Below are 19879 nucleotides of genomic sequence, written 5' to 3'. Positions count from 1 at the left end.
GGTCTGAAGGTAATGGGGGTTCTCATGGTCGGTAAATACAACAAAGAGATGCTCAGCTCGCTCCATCCAGTGTCTCCGTTCTTTGAGGACTAACTTGATGGCCAGCAGTTCATGGGCGCCAACAATGCACTGAGTGAATTTTGCCATTTTTCTGTTGAAATAACACAGCTCCTACCTCAGAATCTGAAGCGTCAACTTCCACAATGAACTGCTGAGATGGGTCTGGTTGAATGAGAACAAGGCCGAGGCAAAGAGTTTCACTGAAAGGCAACCTTTGGAGAAGTCAGTAATAGACAAGGAGGTTTTTCATAGGTCATGGATAGAGTGGCAAAATTCAAATCTTGCCACTCTATCACATCTGCCAAGGCCGATACCTCAAAGACAAGTGTTCAGGGGCCAAGACGCGCCAGTGCTGCATGCCAGGTATAATAGAAATATGCATCTGCCTATATCGAAATGTTACAATAACACAAACCTCCTGCAAACTTCTTCAGATGGTCACAAACACACAGCTCATTCTTTTTTTCTGCCAAGAAGGAATTAAAAGGGATTTGCACAGTTTTTTCAAGTCTGACTCATGAAAACGTTATTGTGGGAGTGAGGCTGTATGTGTGGGTAACACACAACTGATGGAGAAGACATCAGTAAATGACATTTGAATAGTGCCTTTCTGCTGTAATTGGCCTTATTTCCACATGAATAGAGCATGAGTCACAGTCAGTGGATGTTAAAACATATTTAAAAAAATATTGTCTTTATGCTTGGCCTTTTGGCGTGCAGTGCTACAGCTTTTAATATGGTGCCTATTTTGGAAGGAGAAGTATTATCTAACCTGTTTCATTTTCCCTCTCTCTGTAGTCCAAGCCTGGAGCATGCTTTGTGCCGGTCACCACAACAGAGTCAGGGCCTGTGATGCATACGGCTGTGGAGCTTTTAACTCCCAAAGGTGACTAATCCTGATCAGATCTTTATCTCAGAGCCCTCAGAGGATTACTCATACTGCAACATGCAGACGCTGATACTGCCCCATGTCTAGTTTTGTATAGTATCCAAGCCTGATCCCTACAATGACAAAGCACATTTTTACCAAACCACTTCGAATTAATGATGAGTGAAGCTTTGTCTGGGTAGAAGGCTGGCTTTCTGTAGACAAAGATGTCCAAATAACTAGTCAGACATTTTTGTTCTGGCCAGATTAAGATGACTAATTGAATCTAGCCTTTTCTGATGGCAAACTAATACCAGTCTCTTCTGTCACATGTCTTTTTACAGAGGTAATGGCCTTTATAAAGCAGTGGACCTTGTATGTGATGACTATTCGATCATCAACACACCATTTTCAGGCTCTCTGGCCGGTCCAGTGAGTCGGAAAGACCCAGCTGGTTATCAGTTTGATGGAGTCAAACTTCTCAGTGATGGTAAGAGGGACAAGATGCTAGCACAATACCTGAAAGTTAGCAAAGCAAGGAAAATTACAGTGTTTTTAAAACTGTAGATGTGAGTCTCAATCAAAATAAACAGGACAAAGACTTTGCGGGTCTTTACCGATTCCTGTACCAGATAAAGACCTATTTCAGTAGATATTTAGCACATCATTAGGACGAATCAGTGACTGCATGAATAGCTGTACCCAAACATACGTCAAATCATCCAGTGCTTGTCTAAATATTTCAGTTGGAACCAAAGTGGCAGACCAGTCAAATGGCCTACCAGAATATCATTCAAAGACCCATGTTGTTAGTATGGCCGTAAGTCGGTATGCAAGTCTGTTTCAATTTCTAAAAAATTCAATTTAGAAGTCCCTTGAGATATTTTTATAACTGAAAATAAGCATAAACCAGGTTTAATTAAATCCTTGTAACCTTGTAGTGTTGCCTGTGAATTCCTTTAATCTACTGTATAGTTCCATGGCCAGGGCAAAGGCGAGGCTATGCTATTATGGTAGAGGCATTGCATGAGAATGAAAAGGAATGATTTAAAGGGATTAGTTAAGGTGCTGAAACGCGAGCTGAGACTGCATTGACCTCCTGGTAGCCCCTAAGATCGGGGTCTATGTGAAACCCCACTAAAGGCTGTTCATGAGTAATGACCCCCCATAAGGGCCATCATTAGAGAAAAAAAGGGAATGTATCTGTGTATGTGCCTAAAATACCCATGTATTCCTTTGCGGTGTATACCTATTTGTATGTGTATATGTGCTCATGCATGGTAATGTGTTTTGAGACCATCCTGAGTTGATAAGGTGCTGGAATGATGAGTAAACATCATTAGTCCTCATTCTGCCTCTCGCCTTATAATTGAACTGTATTATCAGAAGAACACATGTACTGTCAGCTCCTTTCATCTCCGGGTAAAGCACAGACATGATTAGACATCACAGAGACACATTACCTCACCGTGATGCCCACATTAATGCTGAGACACTGATCATTAAGTGCTTTTAAGATTTAATGATGTTGGTGAGTTTGCTGTAGAACTACTTTTAGGTTGTTTGTTTCTAGGTTGGCAGCCTGCTTGTTTAGGTGGATGGTAAAGGCGAGATCTAAGTTTTTTTTAGGGTCTTGAGCCTGCATTTGTAACATTTGTAAATTCTGGAAGAGGATTTTAGCTGCACAAGTGAACTGTTCATATGCCAACGATAAAGTGAATGCTAAACCCACCTTACCACAGCCATATCCTTCAGCCAGACTAGGGAAATAAGCTAAAAGGGTAAAACCACAAGTTGAAAGTCTTGGAGTTTCAGGCACGAGCTTATTAACAAGCCAACCTTCTTCCATCTTGGGAATATTGCCAAAATCCACCCTTTGCTCAGTCCGAAAAACTTGTTCATGCACTCATCTCTTTTAGTTTGGATTACTACAATGCACTTTTTTTCTGGTCTGCAACTTAATCAGAATTCTGTTGCAGCTTATTCTGTTGCAGCTGTTGCAGCTAACTAAAATGCATAACAGAGGGCACTAGTTTTACTAGAGCTACACTGGCTTCCCAATTCTACAGACTTGATTTAAAAATGCTCTCACTTGTATATAAAATCACAAAGCCAGACTCACAGTCTTAGATCCCCCACACCCATCTGTCAGATATCCAATACTCCTCATAGAGAAAAACTGGAAATACAGCCATTTTGCTCTCAATTTCTGGATCAGACTGCTCGAAAACATTAAGGAAGCAAACTCTACAAATAACTAGAGTTAACAAGCTCAAAATGAGGCAGTCACATTCTTATAGATACAGAGCATTTTCCTCATCAATTTCATATATCTACATGTGATTGATAGCAAGTTATAAAAAAGTAAACTCAAACTCTTTGGTGTGTAGTCAATAAGCACTTTATTCAGTTGAGTTAGCTTAAGTCGTTGATTTGTCTGAGCATTTTTTAAGGGTGATATTAAGGGATTAATGCCCACAAAACAATTCATTTATATTTGTTTTGGTCCCATTTAGTACACTGCGTGAAGATCTTCAACATCCGTCCTTATCGTTACTCCGGCTCGGTAACTCAAGGAGAGGCCTTGGGCTATTTACTGCCACTGCAAGAACAGTTCCCTGGCATCACATCACACCTGGAGCTGCAAATGTGTGATGGTACTGATCCTTCACCCTTCATATAAACCTTTATTTCCATGTGTTATACAACTGAGGCACCGTGCGTCCTTGTCTTTTTTACATGTGGTGCATGCCCCTGCATATAAAATCCCTAATGCTAAAAAGAATTTATATAGACTTATTTGCTTTCCTATTTCTTACTATGAGCAACTTTTACTTGGCTACTCTGACACTTTTTGTAAGTGTTAATTCTTCTTATTCTCTATTATAGCCATAAAAAATGTTGGTCTCTATTTCTACAATAACTTAACAAAGATGCACTGTATTGTTTTTCCTCACAATAACATTTATTTAAAACACATTTCTACAAACTTGTGATGACCAGCGTTACTATACTTGATAACTGTCTGTCTCCATTTCTCAGTTTTTACAACTATTTAAATTTTTTGTAATACTTTATATCGAATACAAACAAAAGGATGTTTTCTAAAAAGTCACGAGTCATATGTTTAACATTTTCCTTCTCCTTTTTTGTCCCATCTCACATCCCAGCACTCATAACCATGACTTTATTTTTCAACAATGGAATAAATATAAAGTTTCATTTCTTCTTTTGTCTGAAGTGCTTTCTATTTCAAAGTTAAAAATGAGGCTGTCAAATATTTTCCCCATCTTAAAAATAGCAAGTTTATTCAACACAAACTTTATTCAGTTTTTTTTAATTATATTACCAATATCTTCCATCATAATCATCGGATATCTACAGATGGGGAGATTTCCCACATGTACAGTACTAATGTAATGCGTATGGCACACCAAAAGATGGAGCTATTTTAAAACAAACCTGACACTGGACCTCAGCAGTCATCTGGTTCACATATCAGCAAAGAAATGTTGAACGTAACTGCAAGTATTCTGAGTTTGTACAAATCTAAATACTAAACACTAAACCATAGAGTGATAGTGTTGTGTTACCAGGATGGAAAAAGAAATATTAATACATTTCCAGTTTACCAATCACATCATCTTATGACTAATAATCACATCGAGACACAGGATATCACATCATGTTTTAAAGTCTGATGTGTGCGTGTTAAGGTATTTCCCGCTAACATATGACTCATTCAAGCATTTAAGGGTTTCTACCTTTGCATTGACAACTTGTTGGTGATTTCCAAAGAGCAGTTAAAACATGGCCTCCCCATGTTTTACACCTTCTCTGTACCTGCTGACAAGGATTTCATACAAAAGTGTTCAGTTTAGGTTCATAAGGCCTGCTACCACTGGTTTTCAGACTAATTCTTGTGTTATTTGGCATCCCTCAGCCTTTTCTCCCCGTTGCTCTTTCTCACCCTTCCACTGAGATCATTTCTTGTGAGACCTCTGCAGACAGTAGATGGATCAAGTGAGGGCCGGATGGATTGCCCACGACCTGTGTCAGGTCTTTTATGGATTTCTTTCTTTTTTCTTTTTTTCCTGTTTCCTAAAGACATAACTTTCAGACACTCAAGTCTAGACATTTTTAGGCCTAACACTTCAATTTTGTGTTATCTTTGGCAATTTTTGGAGATTTAACTAAAGAAATGGAAGAAAATTATGTTTTGCTAGTAACTAGTGTCTTAAAAATACAATTTAAAACTGTTTTTTTTTTTTTTTTTTGCTAAGTTTACTGTTATATATAGACAGCACTGGTTCATCCCTAGAGTGCCTATCTCTTTGATGATTGGCTCAAGACTTTTGCACAGCACTGTATATCTGAACGATGTCCACTGTAGTTTGCAGTTAGCATATGAGTAGAAGAGTAGGCTCAGACTCAAGCCAAATGATTTAGACATCTGCAGCTCAGCTGTATGCACAGTGAGACAACATCCACTTTTAACTGTCATTTAAATTGCATCAGGGTTATTATTTTGCTAATGGAGAGCGGTTCATCGCAAAGAAGGCGAATATTCAAGGTTGCGACAGAGAATTGAAATAAATAGTTACAATTTAGTGAGAAATGGGCAAAGTTCGCTCTCCTTAAGTGCTCTTGAGCACGCTGTTTTTGAGTGCTGTCATATTGATTAAAGCCTAACATCTAGCTCTAAGTGTGCAGACTGAAGCCCGAGTGTTCCTGCAGACTGTGGTTTTGCTCTGAAGCTGGAGGGTTGGTCCACGAAGCGTCCCAGTTGCTCAAATGGGAGTAGGCGAGCTGGGATAGGCTGGGAGTTTGGTCGGGGCAGTCAGCGGGTCGGGACAAGGCATGAGAAAGGGGGGGAAAGGAAGAACCGATTATTAACTTCTGGCTTGCGAGAGTCTGAATGTTGGACAGGAAATTTTGACGTGGGCAGCTTTACGGGGAGAAAAAAGGCGTTTGTTCAGATCGATCCCAGCCATTCGGATGACAAAGAAGCGTCGCAGTGTAAACTTTTTCAGCCGGGTGTGATCGCTCGAAAAAAAAACCCGACAGGGATATCTGCTTTTTTTTTTTTTTTCAACGGATCCGTAAAAAGAAGGGGACGTCATGCCACGGCGCACCGTGCAAGAAGTAACTGTTCAAGATGTCCAGAAGCGGAGGAATCCGAACAAACACTACGTAAGCCTTTTGTGTAATTACCACAGCCGTGTGCTTTGCTGCGTGAAATGTGCAACAGATCGCGGATATTCCGCAGTCTCCCCCTTTGTCCTGTCGGGAAAAGTAAAAAAACAAAGAGAGTGTCAAATTACAGCTGACCAAATCAGCCGAAACGGTCAAGCAGACTTTATTATGATTATGAATATGATTTCTGAAAACTTCAGGTCATGCTCAGACTATTTAAATCTGTTGGGATCTTTATTCTTAAGACCAGTAACGACCGACATCAAGATTTACGCTGTTATATTTCAGCAACCTGTGCAGTGACCCAAAGTCAAAAGCTCTTGTGTTGTTATCGTTTTTCAGATTGTTTTTGACCTAATAAAATGCTCATTTAAAAAAACGTGAGGATATCATTAAGAAGCATTCGAGTGGACCGACTCACGTGACCTATGACCCCGTTTCTCAGTGTGCATTTTTTTAAGTGACTCCCAGAATCACATGCATGTGACCGTAGCCATTGCAGCACCTTACCACTGAAGACTGCAATGGTGGAAGAGCCCAAGAAACATAATAATATACAGTCAGCCCAGTCCCCTAACTATCCACACTGGTTAGTTACCACTGGTAACCAGGAAGTAGGCTATGACTAACATTTATGACAGGGTTTAAAGGCTGGACCCCATGTAGCATTTATTGGTTTTAAGACTGTCAGATATTGTCATTTTTTTGATTACTATTTTTAAAAAAATATTTTTATTTTTAGTTTAGAGAGTTGTGTGTTTCTTTTCCAGTCAACAGTTGGCGAAAGGGAGGGAAAGAAGACGAAGAACTTGGGAATAATTTTCTTTTCTTAATAACCAGTGCAGACCTTGTGTGGGAGACGAGAATGTCATCAGGACAAAGCCTCTTTTTGCATAAACAGTAGAGCTTTTATTAGTGGCTAGTGAGAGCTAAATGTGGGTGTATTTGCCTGCAATCCTGCATTTAGTATAAAGTCACACATATGACATCACTTGGTGTAGTTGGCCAAAAAAAGAGAGAGAAACAGAGAGAGTCGCAGCCAAGGCCTTAGCAGGTGTTTGTGTTAGTTCCGTGTACATGTTGTGTCACTGTGTGTGTGTGTGTGTGTGTACTTGTATGCTGGTTTGCATCCATATGGGTGTGCAAATTTAAACCGGGGGCTGAAGGACCAGCAGACCTTGTACCGCTGTGAGTGTTAGTGGTCAAGGGCGCAGAGTTCTTGTGGTCCTGTGTCTTCTCCATCTGTTCGTTCAGTCTCTGGTGTAACCTACTGTTATTTTATGCCTTTTCTCTCTTAAACGGATCTCAAGGTTCCGGGAAATTTAAAGTCTCAGGTCTGAACATGTAGCTTGAATAGCAAAAAGCTGCGTAAGGCTTGTCTGCTCACCAGAGTTCAGTATATCCTATAGAATGTCTAACACAAAGCTCTAATTCTTAAGAGATACCTGCCTGCAAATATCTAATAGCAGAAGAAGTTTTTCTTTGAACTTGGAACTTTAATTAGGAGGGTTATTTATGTTTTTTGTATCAGCTCCTGTTTCCTATGAGTTGCTGCAAATTAGTTTAGATAACAAATATTTCTTAATTAGTTTTTATCTGCAGCAAGGACACAACAGGATATCTTTGCACTGATTAGTTTTTCTTCTCATTGATGAGTAATTTCATTCTAGTAGTTGGTCAGACAGAACCTGAACTAGTCTTTTTGGGGAATCTTTTTTTGTTTAATGAAGATGGCCTTGCTGCTTGTCTGTATAGCTCCCGTAGTTGATCAGTCCATCGTAATATCGGATTCGAGTCCACCGAAAAAAGAGAATGAGGCCTGAAAGGGTCTGGGATTGGGGCCAGCAGCATTTAGCCAAACACAGCAGGCCACAAGGGAGTTTCCAATCACCTCCCTGCCTCTCCCCTTTCATTCTTTAAAGAACCAAATCCAAATCTGCTGCTGTCCCCAAACTCTTGACATTATTTAAAGTGCATTATGATTTACTGTTTTAGATATATGTCTGATTGAAGTTGCAGCTGCACCTACACAGTCGTTCTCCTTTTTCTATCATCCATGTTAGAAAGGTAGCACAAACTTTGTGGGTTTATTATTATTATTATTATTATTTCACTCTTCTGCATGTATACAGGACAATTATGTTTTCTACAGCAGGAAGTGATGTAACTGCACTAGGAAGTGAAATCATCTGATATCCTTGTTATTTTCATGTGGATGGATGATGACATTGGGGGCTTTTCATTAGCGTGACTCCTGACTTCCCGCACTCAAGTCTGTCTTAGCTCCTCCCAGCTATGGTATGTGGTAGTTGTGATGGAGGAAAGGAGAAGTTGGTGGTTTCAGGGTGTCTTAAGTGGAGCAATTTGCTCATAATGGATGGAAGTGTGGCATTTAAATGTCACGCCACAAGACGGAAGACTTCTGTGTAGGATGCACCTGTGTTTCCTTGTGCAAGGTTTCTCTGAAAGCCTCCTCTTTCTTTATCTCCTTGAGGTGCATTTAAGGGACCGGAGAGCAATTCTTGGGTCACTGGAGGCAGTGGGATGTGGGGAAGCATACGTTACAGTAATGAAAACCACTCAGTGACAGCTGCGTGATGCTGCCAGAGAAATGGGATGTCTGCTATATGCAGCCCTCTCTAGGATTCATAACACTCCCAAATAATGGTAGTGACTGAAGAGTGATGCCCCAAGGGCTTTAGTTTATCACAATAATAGCTGTGCATTAGTTTCAATGTTATTTTTCTTTATTTTGCTTTGCCAGGTTTACATCATCAAAGTGTCCTGGAGCGATGGCAGTACAGAAACCATTTACAGACGCTACAGCAAGTTCTTTGACCTGCAGGTGAGTGAGCCACTAACTGTGTGCGTGTGTGTGTCTTCATTTTTGAGTTTCTTTTAATAGTCTTAAATGTGTTCTTTCACTTTTGTCTTTTTGGGGGATTTTTTTGTTTGTTTTGTGCTAGCAGACAAGTGCACAGGGCAGGAAAGGCATGGATGCACTGTCTCAGTCATACAAGACTAGTACTCGTAGCCAGCCTCTCCCTGCTCCACCCTTATAACCCTGGTAATTATATTGTGCGAGACGAGTCGGAAAATGTTCCAGTGAAGTTAATAGAGGACAGTGATGAATGCAACTGTGGCACTGATGACCACAGAAATGTCTGAATCATTCTCAGACGTCATGGTGATGGTGCAATGAGGGAATCTTATTAGTATCCTAGTTCCCTTTTGTCTTTTTGAAGGTAATGGATCTGAGGGAGGTGGTGGTGCTGGGGGGGGGGGGTGGCCCTGGCTGCATCAGAGACCAGAACATGGACTCCAGGAAATTCAGAAAGGCAATTACTTTTAATGAGCATGTAGTCAATTTTGGAAAGACGTACTGTCGGCCCTAATTGGATTAAATTCCTTTTAATTGATTAAGATGGTCAATGCATGTGTAATGAAGTACAGAACTATAGTGCCTCACTGAGTTTTCTGAGGCTGTGTGTGTAGCATTTAACATACGACTGTGAAGTATTCATTTCATTCATTTGACTTGACCCCTAGTAAAGCTGCTAATAGAACCATTATCCATTAATTTTGTTTAATCCATACCACCTTTCTGTTGTTGACACAGTATAAAAGCATGGATAAATATGAGCATAATATTACAGATAAAGTCTAAAGGCTGCTCTTTAAACATCATTTGTATTGTATAAATGACTGTATATATGTTAGTCGCATTACAGTTGTGTAATTGGTCAACTACTACACACAACAGGCAACACTTTATTTATAACTCAGACTGTATCAGATCAGTGTTTTAGAATAAGAGCGTATAAGATGTGTTATTCAGCAGGGCGTGCCATGCCATTCAGCTGTTTCCTGGTGTGATGATGGATTCCTGAGTGACTTCAGTGGTCAAGGGGATGTAGATAAATCCTAGTAGAGACATAACAGATAATGGCTCATCTCTTGTATCTCTGTATGGTTTGGTACTAATATGTAAAAGCCACATTAAAGTTTTGGCATTTCTTGGAGACGAGTTGAAAATCGTAATACTCTGAATATCATCAGTGTCACTATAAGTTTTATATGCAAATAAAGAGGCATCAAGTACAACTGCAATGGGTGATTCCAGCTTTTTAAAGTTTTGACCTGACCCTATTGATTTTTTTTATTTTATTTTGCTCAACATGCAGCATTTATTCCAAGTTTTCTTTGACCAAGTTTAAACTTTACATTTTGTCCACAGCTGCATCAGGTTACAGGACCTGCTGTCATGCTCCAGGTTATTGGGCTGACATTTTTTTTATACAAATAAAATTCACAAGAAAAAGAAAAATGAGCTGCAGAATATTTCAATTTCTCTACCATCTATTATAATTGCATTACTCTGTAATTACACCCCCAAAACACTAGTTGGTGGTGGTATTATTGGGATGCTGTGTGGAGTATCTTAGTGTAATTCTCAGTGTTACAATGCTGACTAAGCTAACCTTGTTGAAGTTGAATAGATGAAATTACTACAACCCAAAAAGAGAGCAGATTTGGAACAAGCTGAGTTTATACATGGTGGCAGTGCTATGAAAACAGCAGATGGTTGCCCCAGCAGATTACTCACTGCTGTGCAAGTATCAGCATTAGCAACATTAGGAAGCCAAGCAGTCCCAGCCCATCACATATTAACATGCATTGTGTTTTAAGAAGGAAAGGTCTCTGTGGGTATTATTATGCTTTATATTGATTTCCATGATCACACGGTGTGTTTATATCAACTAAAGCAATAGTTGATACAGCATGATGCATTGCAGCATCATGTTACATATCTGGAGAGGTGCACGTCAAGCTGCAGGACATGTTAATTAGATTTCCTTGAAATTGAATATATCCAGTGACCAGTTGTGGCTAATCAGCTGGCTTATTCCGATCATTAGCACACCGATACATCCCCCATGTGTCTGTTATATTTTTATATTATGTTATAATTTTTCTGTAATCTGTCTAACAGGTTCCTTCATAATGTCTTTCATTATGTGGCTTTGGCTTGTCTTGTAATGCAGATAATAATACATCTCTGGTCATTCCACAGCCTTAGTGTTATGCAGGAAGTGCTAGTCACCACATCCTGTCAACTTAACTGGCCTAAGCAGCTGATTCTCTTTTTGCAAACACAGCAGCATGTGCTTTTTGTGTGGCTAGCAGAGACTTTGTTGATTTTGCTTCACTAAGGGCTGAAACAAGATATAAACACAGTTTTCTCTATTATAAATGTAAGTCTTTTGATGCATGTGCAAAATCAACAATAGCAAGGCTGTTATTTACATATTGAAAATAAAGAAAAACTCTTAGGATTAACAGTAACAAAATAGCAAGTATTTCTTGTTCCTGGCATTCTATCTTTGTTCTGACAGATCAATTGCTCAGTTCTCTAAGGAAGAGAATAGCTGAGCAAGAGCCAGATGTTCTTGTCACCGAGGATATTTCTGCTACTTTTTTTTTTTTTTGCACCATCTAGAAATGGAGAATTTTTCTGTTTAATTAACAGCTTTTTAAATAGATTTTTAACCGTGTTCTCATCAGACAGACTCATCATACTCACAGGTTAAAAACATCAGCTGGGCTGTGACTTAAGCTATATTTACATTGGAAATTGTTACTCAGAGAAAATTAGAAGCCACAGAATGCCTTTTGAATTTTTTTTTCACATACAGTAAACATCCTCTGTCTGGGTAACAAACCACAGGGGCAACACTGAGCATGTGCAAACAGTTACTCACTGAACAGACAGAGGTGTGCCTCCAACAGGAGAGAAAGGCCTTGCGCTTGTGCTGTTTTTGAGATTTTTTCCTCAGAAAAACAAGAGGGTAAAGTTGCTCAGTCTACGGAATTAGTAGTTGGCAGTTGTTCCAGAAGTGAGAGGAAGAACTTGTTTAAAACTAAAAATTCTATTTATTCTATTTAAAATCATGAATTGAACTAAATTCAGTCCAATTGTAAGAAGCTTAACATTCAACCACGAAACTTAATGTTTGTGTTCGGGAATGCAAGTAAACTTATAATGCATCTTAATAAAAAATAACAATGTGCTTTACAATTGTTTCTCTGCTTTTTGTAAAACATTACATTTGAAAATGTACAGATAATAACAGTTATTATGTTTTAGCATTAAGAAAACATTAAGCAAAACATCACTTAGAGTGTACTGTCTTGATCTTTGTCAGTTAGTGTGTCTTAGGGGCTTTTTTGTCTGTCTGTGGATACGTTTTTGTCAACATGATAGTGTCACAGCTATACAAGACACAATCTTGAAACATGACACATCTGCAGCTGAGCTCATAATCAGAGGGGGTGGGGGCACTGGGCCTGGTGGGAGCCCATCCCATGGTGGCTTCTAGTTTCTCTCTCTTTTTTCAGTGCATTCATCCTAGCAGCTTTTCAGTTTGCTTCCATGTCACAAAGAACAGTTTCCATTCTGCACACGTGTCCATCGAGCTCTACAGGCTTCCTGCATTCCCGCTCGCCTTGGATAGTGGATATATTTCTACTTTAAAGCTTAAGGGGGGAAAAAAAGAAAACATTATTTGCTTATTCAGAGTTGCACAGCTGTCACATATTTTCCATCTGCAGTAATAAACTCAGATTCTTGAAACGGGGTTTGGGGGGGCAGATTATTTGACTTTGTAATATGAGGTTGCCTCTTGCGGTCATTTCACAAAGCAGCAACAATGTGATAATTTTTGTGTACTGTAACTATGGCGATATCTTTTAATGTCCTCAACAGTTCATTTGAAAGAAGTAAACTGATGACCTGAGAGAATGAGATGGCTTAAACAAAAGAAGAAAAGTTTCAAAGAAAAATGCTGAACTGGGTGTATCAGGATTATCTTGGGTAGATGAAAATAGACTGTTTTCATGTATATAGTCTATATAATCTTCCAGGATTCAGCTAAATGAATACTAACAAAGCTATACCAAATGTTATCATATTTGTTAGTTTCATTATGTTCTTGTGCAGATTCATCATTCTTGAGAATGGAAGAGGTTTCTGTAGCAGCATGGCACAGATCTCCAGAAAGTGAAGCTTTGAAATGGGAGCTCTACTCTGAACTTTCACCCCTGGCTTCTTGTCCATGTTGTTGTCTGTGAAATCACTATCTTTGTTCAGGATTACTCATTTTTGAAAAATGGTCTATTGTTAACTGCTGAAGAGATGACGAGCACAATTGAAACCACTTATTTTTCCCATGTCGTGCATGTTTTCACTTTATACATTCGAGAAACTGAGGGATCAGAAACAAACAGAGCCTCTGAAAATTGGTATTGCTGTAAATTATGAATGTTTATAAGGAATTATCTGAAATTTGTTATAATATTATTAAAAAATGACACACATCATGGTGACCATTACATTTACATCTATTTTGCCCATTGCCATCTTGATGTTTTTGACAAGCAAGACGAGGATCTGAATGTGAAGCTGCATGTTCATTGAGTCAGTCACAAGTGATAGGAAGCAGAAGTTACAATCATCCTTTATATTGCTTATGGCTGAGAGTGCTAACAGTAGCCAGAGCAGGTCTGCTGGGTAAACTAAGTCATCACACATAGTTACCGCATAGTCATTACCCCAAGCATCTTTTTCTGCATTAGAGAACAAGTGTTTATCCGTTGGGATTCTTCATTCTTCATTTGCCAAGTTACTGTGTTAACATGCTTTCCTCTAATTACTTAGTATTAATTAGTCAGTGTTAGTGCTAATTACTATAGCATAATACCGTGGTTAACTTAAATACTTAAAAAACACCAACAGGTTAAAGAACTCCACAAATGTGGATGGTAACAGTATGTTGCCATGAGAACAGTTTCCCCACGAAGGGTTAAAAAAATGGTTTCAGGCTTAATTATGCAGTGAACTGAGTCAGAGAATGTCAGGACTATTGAGACAGGCAAAGAGAGCAACAATTGTTCATGGACCTTTTCATGCTCAACAGTCTGGAGCTTCTTAGGTCTTCTTTATTTGGTTTTTGATTAAATACTGGTGATGTAGTTTAAAGGGACATAGACTAGACAAATTACAGTCCCTTGAAACATTATGTGACTGTAAATCTGCAAGCAAATGCTGGATGAAATAACAGTGTTTAAAAGATTGCAGGATCATAATAGCCTGGGAATGTAGCATGTAGACAATGTAGAGTTCAACTGAGACCTCAGAGCACTTGTGATGCTTGCAGCCGTTACTGGTGTGTTAGTTTACTATTAATATTATTATTATTCTTATTCTTAACAGGGAGTCTGATTTAATAGCTTAAGAGGAAGCCTGTTACACAGTGGTTTGGATCTTGCAAGATATAATGGCATGATTTTTTTGATCTGAGGGGTTTGGGTGCAGAATAAGGCATTAAGACTTTGGAGCTACAAAGTGGGGCCATTTCATGTAATGATTTACAAGTAATCAATGAAATCTTAAATGCGTCTGTGTTGTGAATGGGATGGCAGTGTAATTCTGCTAGGACTGGAGTAATGCGTTCTCTGTCTTGCTGGCTGTATTTAACTGAAAACTGCTACATCAGTTGGGCACGTATGCAGTGAGTGGCAATAATCAGCAAACAGGAGAAAATGGTGGGGGTTATGGATAGGATGTTCAAGTATGTCATTGAAGAGTATTGGTCTGACCTTGGAAATATTTCTAATCTGTACCAAAATGGACGTAAGATATGTTGTTTGAAGTCAAAGTGTAGACCAAGAGAGTCACACTGTATTCAGTGTTTCCATTAAAGAGTTTCTTGACAGAATGTTTGCAGGATTTTTCCTTAAATTGTGGAGAATCGTATCAGGTGAAGAAGCACGTAGATTTGGTTGGGGTATTTTAGATTTTGAAATGAACTTTTAAGTAAATAAATGAATATATTCATTGTATTCCGAGTGCAGTGGAACAGGCACAGAAATAAAGTGCTTAATGTAGAATTTTGGACTTGTATATGTCTATCTATACAATACTAACACATGACTGAGATAAACTCCATAGCACATAACTGAAAAAAACACATTTTAGAAAGTTAAAACCATATGCAGCTTTCCTCTCCTCTGCCTTAGCCTGTCATCCTCACCCCTGTCGAGGATGGATATTTGATGTTGAGTGCATGATGTAAATGGTATGTTGAAGAGATGACTTTACTCGCTCCATATGCCTTTTCTTGTTTGACTGCCTCTGATTACAGAGCAGATACAAGTCTTAGAGTAGACACAGGGACTGGGGTGTGTCTGCACTCGCAGTCAGACACATGGGAACAATTACAGTGTGTGGGGTACTGGCTCCTCTGTTTCTCTGTCTCCTTCCCTCACTCTCTCTCTTGTCTATGTCAGGCCATCCTTTTGTTTATACAGTCCTACTCAAGGTGGTACTGATTCACCAACTAAGCATCTGACTATTTGTCTTGTGATGCATTTCAAGAAAGTACGGAACTCCAGTAACCTGCTTGACTCATGTTCTATTACTGTTCCTGCTTTTATAGATGAAAGGGATCATTTTTTGGTTCCTTTTATTCGTTTTCATCATATAAAATACAGATTTAGCTTTACTGAGTAAATTAATTAAATTGCTGTAGCACAGTATTTTGCTTTGTAGTTAAGCTTGTATTTTATGAACCAGTTTTTGGATTGACCTTCTTGTGATTTCAGGTTTTAAATCAAGGAGAAAAAAAAGCTATAAGAATAGGCTGAGTTTCAGTAAGGTAAATATAAGACTGTTAAACTTCTTCACCGCCACTGCTTTCTAGCCTTTTAAAAATCATGGCAAAGGAAATGTTCCACTATGTCAGCGGTGGTGCTCCTTAGCTACAGCTACAGTAACATGTGAAGTAGAGGGGGGAAAACCATACCATCTGCTCAGTACATTTATAATTATTGGCAGATCTGCATTTATTGGCCAAATTCCTTGTTGGAACTGCTGATTTGTTAAAAAAAAAAAGTCATCAGTTTCTCTTAACTACCCTCAGCTGTCCTGTGTATGTATCCTGTGTGTGTGAGAATGTAAAAACCTTACATGCTAATAAGTTTGATTAATCATTGCGTTTCAGATGGAATTGCTGGACAAATTCCCAGTGGAGGGAGGCCAGAAAGACCCTAAGCGCCGGATCATTCCATTCCTGCCAGGTAAGAGTTGAACACACAGTCCCTCAATGACCAATCACAGAAAAAAAAGAAGTGGCACATAATTGGGCATTATTAGGAATAAATGGAGAATACATCATTTTTACAGACCATCCCAATTAAACTTACCTGATTTAAATTTGTCTAATCTTCCCTTCAAGGCTGTCTTCTGAAGGCCTTGTGATCCACCTCTAGTGCTATTTTTAGAGTCCTTCCTGGAAATCCTATCATGACCACTTATTTTGGGTGCTCTGTGACTTCGTCATGGACCTCAAATGTGTGCAGACAGCAAAAATTTACATCCATTCAGCAGTTTTCAGTTGAAAGGCCCACGGTTCCCAAACCACAGTGTATCAGGAAACCAGGGTCATGCTCGTCATTTTGTTTGACATTCACTGGTTGTGCAGCGTGAATTTGTCCCTTTGTGTAAAGCTGAAGGTGTCGAGCTCTACTTCAATGTCCCGAAGCGTCCCGAGGGGAGAACATTTAGTCCATTAGTTTGACATTTATGTCCTGACGAGTCTGGTCACGCAAACCTGTGTCAGTTCCTACCTGCCCTACTCAACCAGATTTGCTTCCCTGTAACTTTCTCCATAAAATCAAAATCACATTTAAGGAGCGCTGTCTTGACATACTGACGGAGATTCAGCATGCAACACAGAGGTAAAAGTGCAAAGGCACAGAATGAGATGTTCATAAAGTGATTGAGGGATAAATTGGCCAGAATTAAATCAACAAAGTTTTGATTTTTAAGGGCTGATTCACACAGAGCGATTTAACCACAGCTCATGTGCTTATAATACGGAAAGGTTTTTGAACTCCTGTGTCGTGTCCTTGCTGCAGTGTCATGTCCTTGTATTATGTGTGCTCCCTTTGATCCTTCAACTAAACACACTGGGCAGCGATGACTTACTGATGACCTTTAAATGAACTGGAGTTAATCTTTTACACGTGCGCTTAGAAACCAACTAGAACAACCTGAAGCAACGGTGTTGGGCATAAGCATATTATTTCTGCCACTAAGCAAGAATATTTTAATTCATGTACTTTTTAAACATTGGACTGAACCACATTATCTCAGCAAATGGCCTAAAGACACATTAGACATGCCATGTATGTGAATCAGTGCTGGAGCCTTTTAGAGAAACAGACTATTTGCCAGTGTTTCATGTATTTTTAACAAAAATCTGAATGTTATACTCCATAGTATTCATTATGATAATCCCAACTGAGCTCCATCATTCTCCTGGCTGAATCATCATTGTGTGTGTGTGTGTGTGTGTGTGTGTGTGTGAGAGAGAGAGAGAGAGCTGGCTAAAATAACTTCTTCTCTTTAGTTTTCACTATTTTTTTTCTCAAATACAAATGGCAACAAAGTTTGTTTTGAAAAGGGGGCTTTGGGTGTACTTGACCAACTTTTGAGATCCTGCTGAAAGTAATCCTTTATGAAAGGAAGAAAATCCTTAACGTAAACCCCACCCACATCTTCCCCACCAGGCTTGGGATGGGTGGGGGTTAGGTTTTTTTTTTTTTAAATGCCCATGCAAGTCTGGAACTCATTGAGAGAATGCTCATACAAAAACACACACGCATTCACTCCTTTGATGAAATCTAAGTAGGAAAGGAAGGAGAGGGAGAGGTTTTTCTTTTTTTTTTAAAGATTGCTTTTCATACCATCCTTTTTACATCTAAGCACCCCATACTCCATACTGATACATTAAACATCTACATTGAACTCTGAGCGTGTGCTTCCTGTTTTTATTGTCTGAATAAATTTAGTGCCACTGAGGATGGCACTAAAGTGCTGTTTCTGTGGTGCTGCTAAGGCACCAAAAGTAAAGGTCTGATTGGACTCATGGACATTTTCATGGGACATCCTCTAGGAATGCTGCTGTGAAGCTGTTTGCATGTTATATGAAGGTTTTTATCCTGAGTGGCTGAATACATGGAGATTCACATGAAGGACCATTACTAGCATCAGATCAGACCTCTGTCTGAGAGGGATCCCAAGCAAACAGTCTTCTGAACTGCACAGTATTCATTGACAGCCAAGGGGAAAAAAACCCTAAAACATTCACTTACAAAGCAAAAGTCTGGAAAAAAGACGGGGGCCAATCTCACAAGGTACGGAAGTGGTTTTCTCTTTCTGGTTTGGTTTGTTCAAGGCCCCAAGTTGTTTTTACTCCTTGATATCTCTGCATCAGCAAAGTGGTTTGTCAGTAAGAGTACACACTGTAGAACTTATGCTTTCTTCTCTTTGACAAGCATTGACAGCATTTTTACTCTGAGGTCAGATTTTGGCCTTTGGAAGGAATTTGTTAGAAGTCCAATAAATACATAACTTTATGTATTTTTCATTCACGCAGTCAACTCTTTATCTTTAGATAGATGGTGCCAGGTTTTGTAGATTGGTTCATAAATGACATAAAGATAAAATGATACATTTGATGTGTTAATCCCACCATTTAGAGTCAGGTTGGCTTTTAAAAAGTTAAGATAAATTGTGGGTCTGCTAATTCAAGCTACTGAATATGGACATAGTTTTTCACAGAACTGCATAGAGTCCTTTTGAAAACATTCTTTTCTCTGTTTTGTATTCTCTGTGCACTCTATTGCCTGAGGAACTATCTGCCTGTCATGGCAGGAGGTGCTGCATGCTGCACAGGTCACACACAATTCTGGAGCTGAGAAACTCACATTTCCTCCTAAGTCTGCTGTGAAATGCAAAGAAGCGCAAAATGGCTGAAAAGTTGGGGCTTACGTCTGATTCATAGAACATTCACCGTTTTGTCTCTGTCCTCTTCTTCCACCAGTAACACACCTGTGCAGGAATGTGCACCTGTGTAGTAATTACAACATAGGCGCAAATCAGTATTTCTTCTTATACTCCGTACACGCCTAGATGTTGTGTTATTTAAAACCTTAGTGGCCAAGTCATTTTGTACAAGCCCGATTTAAATACAAAACAAAAAAAAGTCACAGAAATATCCTCAGTTTTCTTTGCAACTAAAGTGATATAAGCCATGTCCAAGCAAAGTCCAGAAAATTTCCATTTAGTATGAAAACACGTGGATTTAGAACATTTTCTTTCACGCCGTTGGTGTGCATAGCTAGAGAATAGTATTTATTTAAAAAAATTAAAAATATATGCCTTTTTGCTGCTCACTTAATTATTTTTTCCTCAAGACTGACCCTACTTTTACTAAGTCCCGACTGAATATAAGCATGTGTCAAGTAAAATCCGAATACGGTCTCGAGTACGCAGTTTTGTCACAAGATCCCAAGTGCTTTTGTATTATATAAAAGTATTAGCAGCTCAAAATCTCCCCAAAAAGGCTAATTAGGTTGGTGAATGTAGTCATTAAGATGTGAGTTCTGAGAACAGCTTTCTTTGGGTGAGGTAACAATAACCTCTCTATGTATGGCCATGTTAGCCTGCCTTTTTTCTCCATCTCGTTCGCTCAGTTTTCCCAGGAAACAAAAGCTGTTTGATACTTTTGGTCACTACTGACTCTGAGATTTGCCAAAATGTCCACCGTGCCTCAGCCATGGCTCCAGGGTAGCAGCATTCCACCCTGCCCAAATAAGCCCTTTTCATCGGCTGCATCCATGAGCTGCCGT

At 39.2% G+C, this 19879-nt stretch overlaps 2 protein-coding genes across 3 annotated transcripts in view; both read left to right on the top strand.

Annotated features, from left to right (window-relative positions):
- The first annotated feature begins 360 nt into the window (after window positions 1-360).
- Window positions 361-4061, top strand: LOC134637952 (myeloid protein 1-like). The gene is made up of 4 exons (XM_063488530.1): window positions 361-423; window positions 859-946; window positions 1273-1418; window positions 3445-4061. The coding sequence occupies exons 1-4, from the start codon at window positions 417-419 to the stop codon at window positions 3609-3611; spliced, it is 408 nt and encodes a 135-aa protein (XP_063344600.1). The 5' UTR covers window positions 361-416; the 3' UTR covers window positions 3612-4061.
- Window positions 4062-5766: 1705 nt separating this feature from the next.
- sh3pxd2b (SH3 and PX domains 2B) overlaps window positions 5767-19879 on the top strand; it is a 33834-nt gene continuing 19721 nt past the window's right edge. For both annotated transcript variants that reach the window (XM_063486747.1, XM_063486746.1), the window contains exons 1-3: window positions 5767-6121; window positions 8889-8969; window positions 16186-16261. In XM_063486747.1, the coding sequence (XP_063342817.1) occupies window positions 6050-6121; window positions 8889-8969; window positions 16186-16261 (229 nt within the window). In that variant the 5' untranslated portion in view covers window positions 5767-6049. The remainder of the gene's footprint in view (window positions 6122-8888; window positions 8970-16185; window positions 16262-19879) is intronic.

Source organism: Pelmatolapia mariae, linkage group LG10_11 (assembly GCF_036321145.2).
Source record: "Pelmatolapia mariae isolate MD_Pm_ZW linkage group LG10_11, Pm_UMD_F_2, whole genome shotgun sequence".
NCBI classification, from domain to species: domain Eukaryota; kingdom Metazoa; phylum Chordata; class Actinopteri; order Cichliformes; family Cichlidae; genus Pelmatolapia; species Pelmatolapia mariae.
Note: the sequence above shows the minus strand (reverse complement) of the source record. Positions and strands in the feature narration are given on the sequence as shown.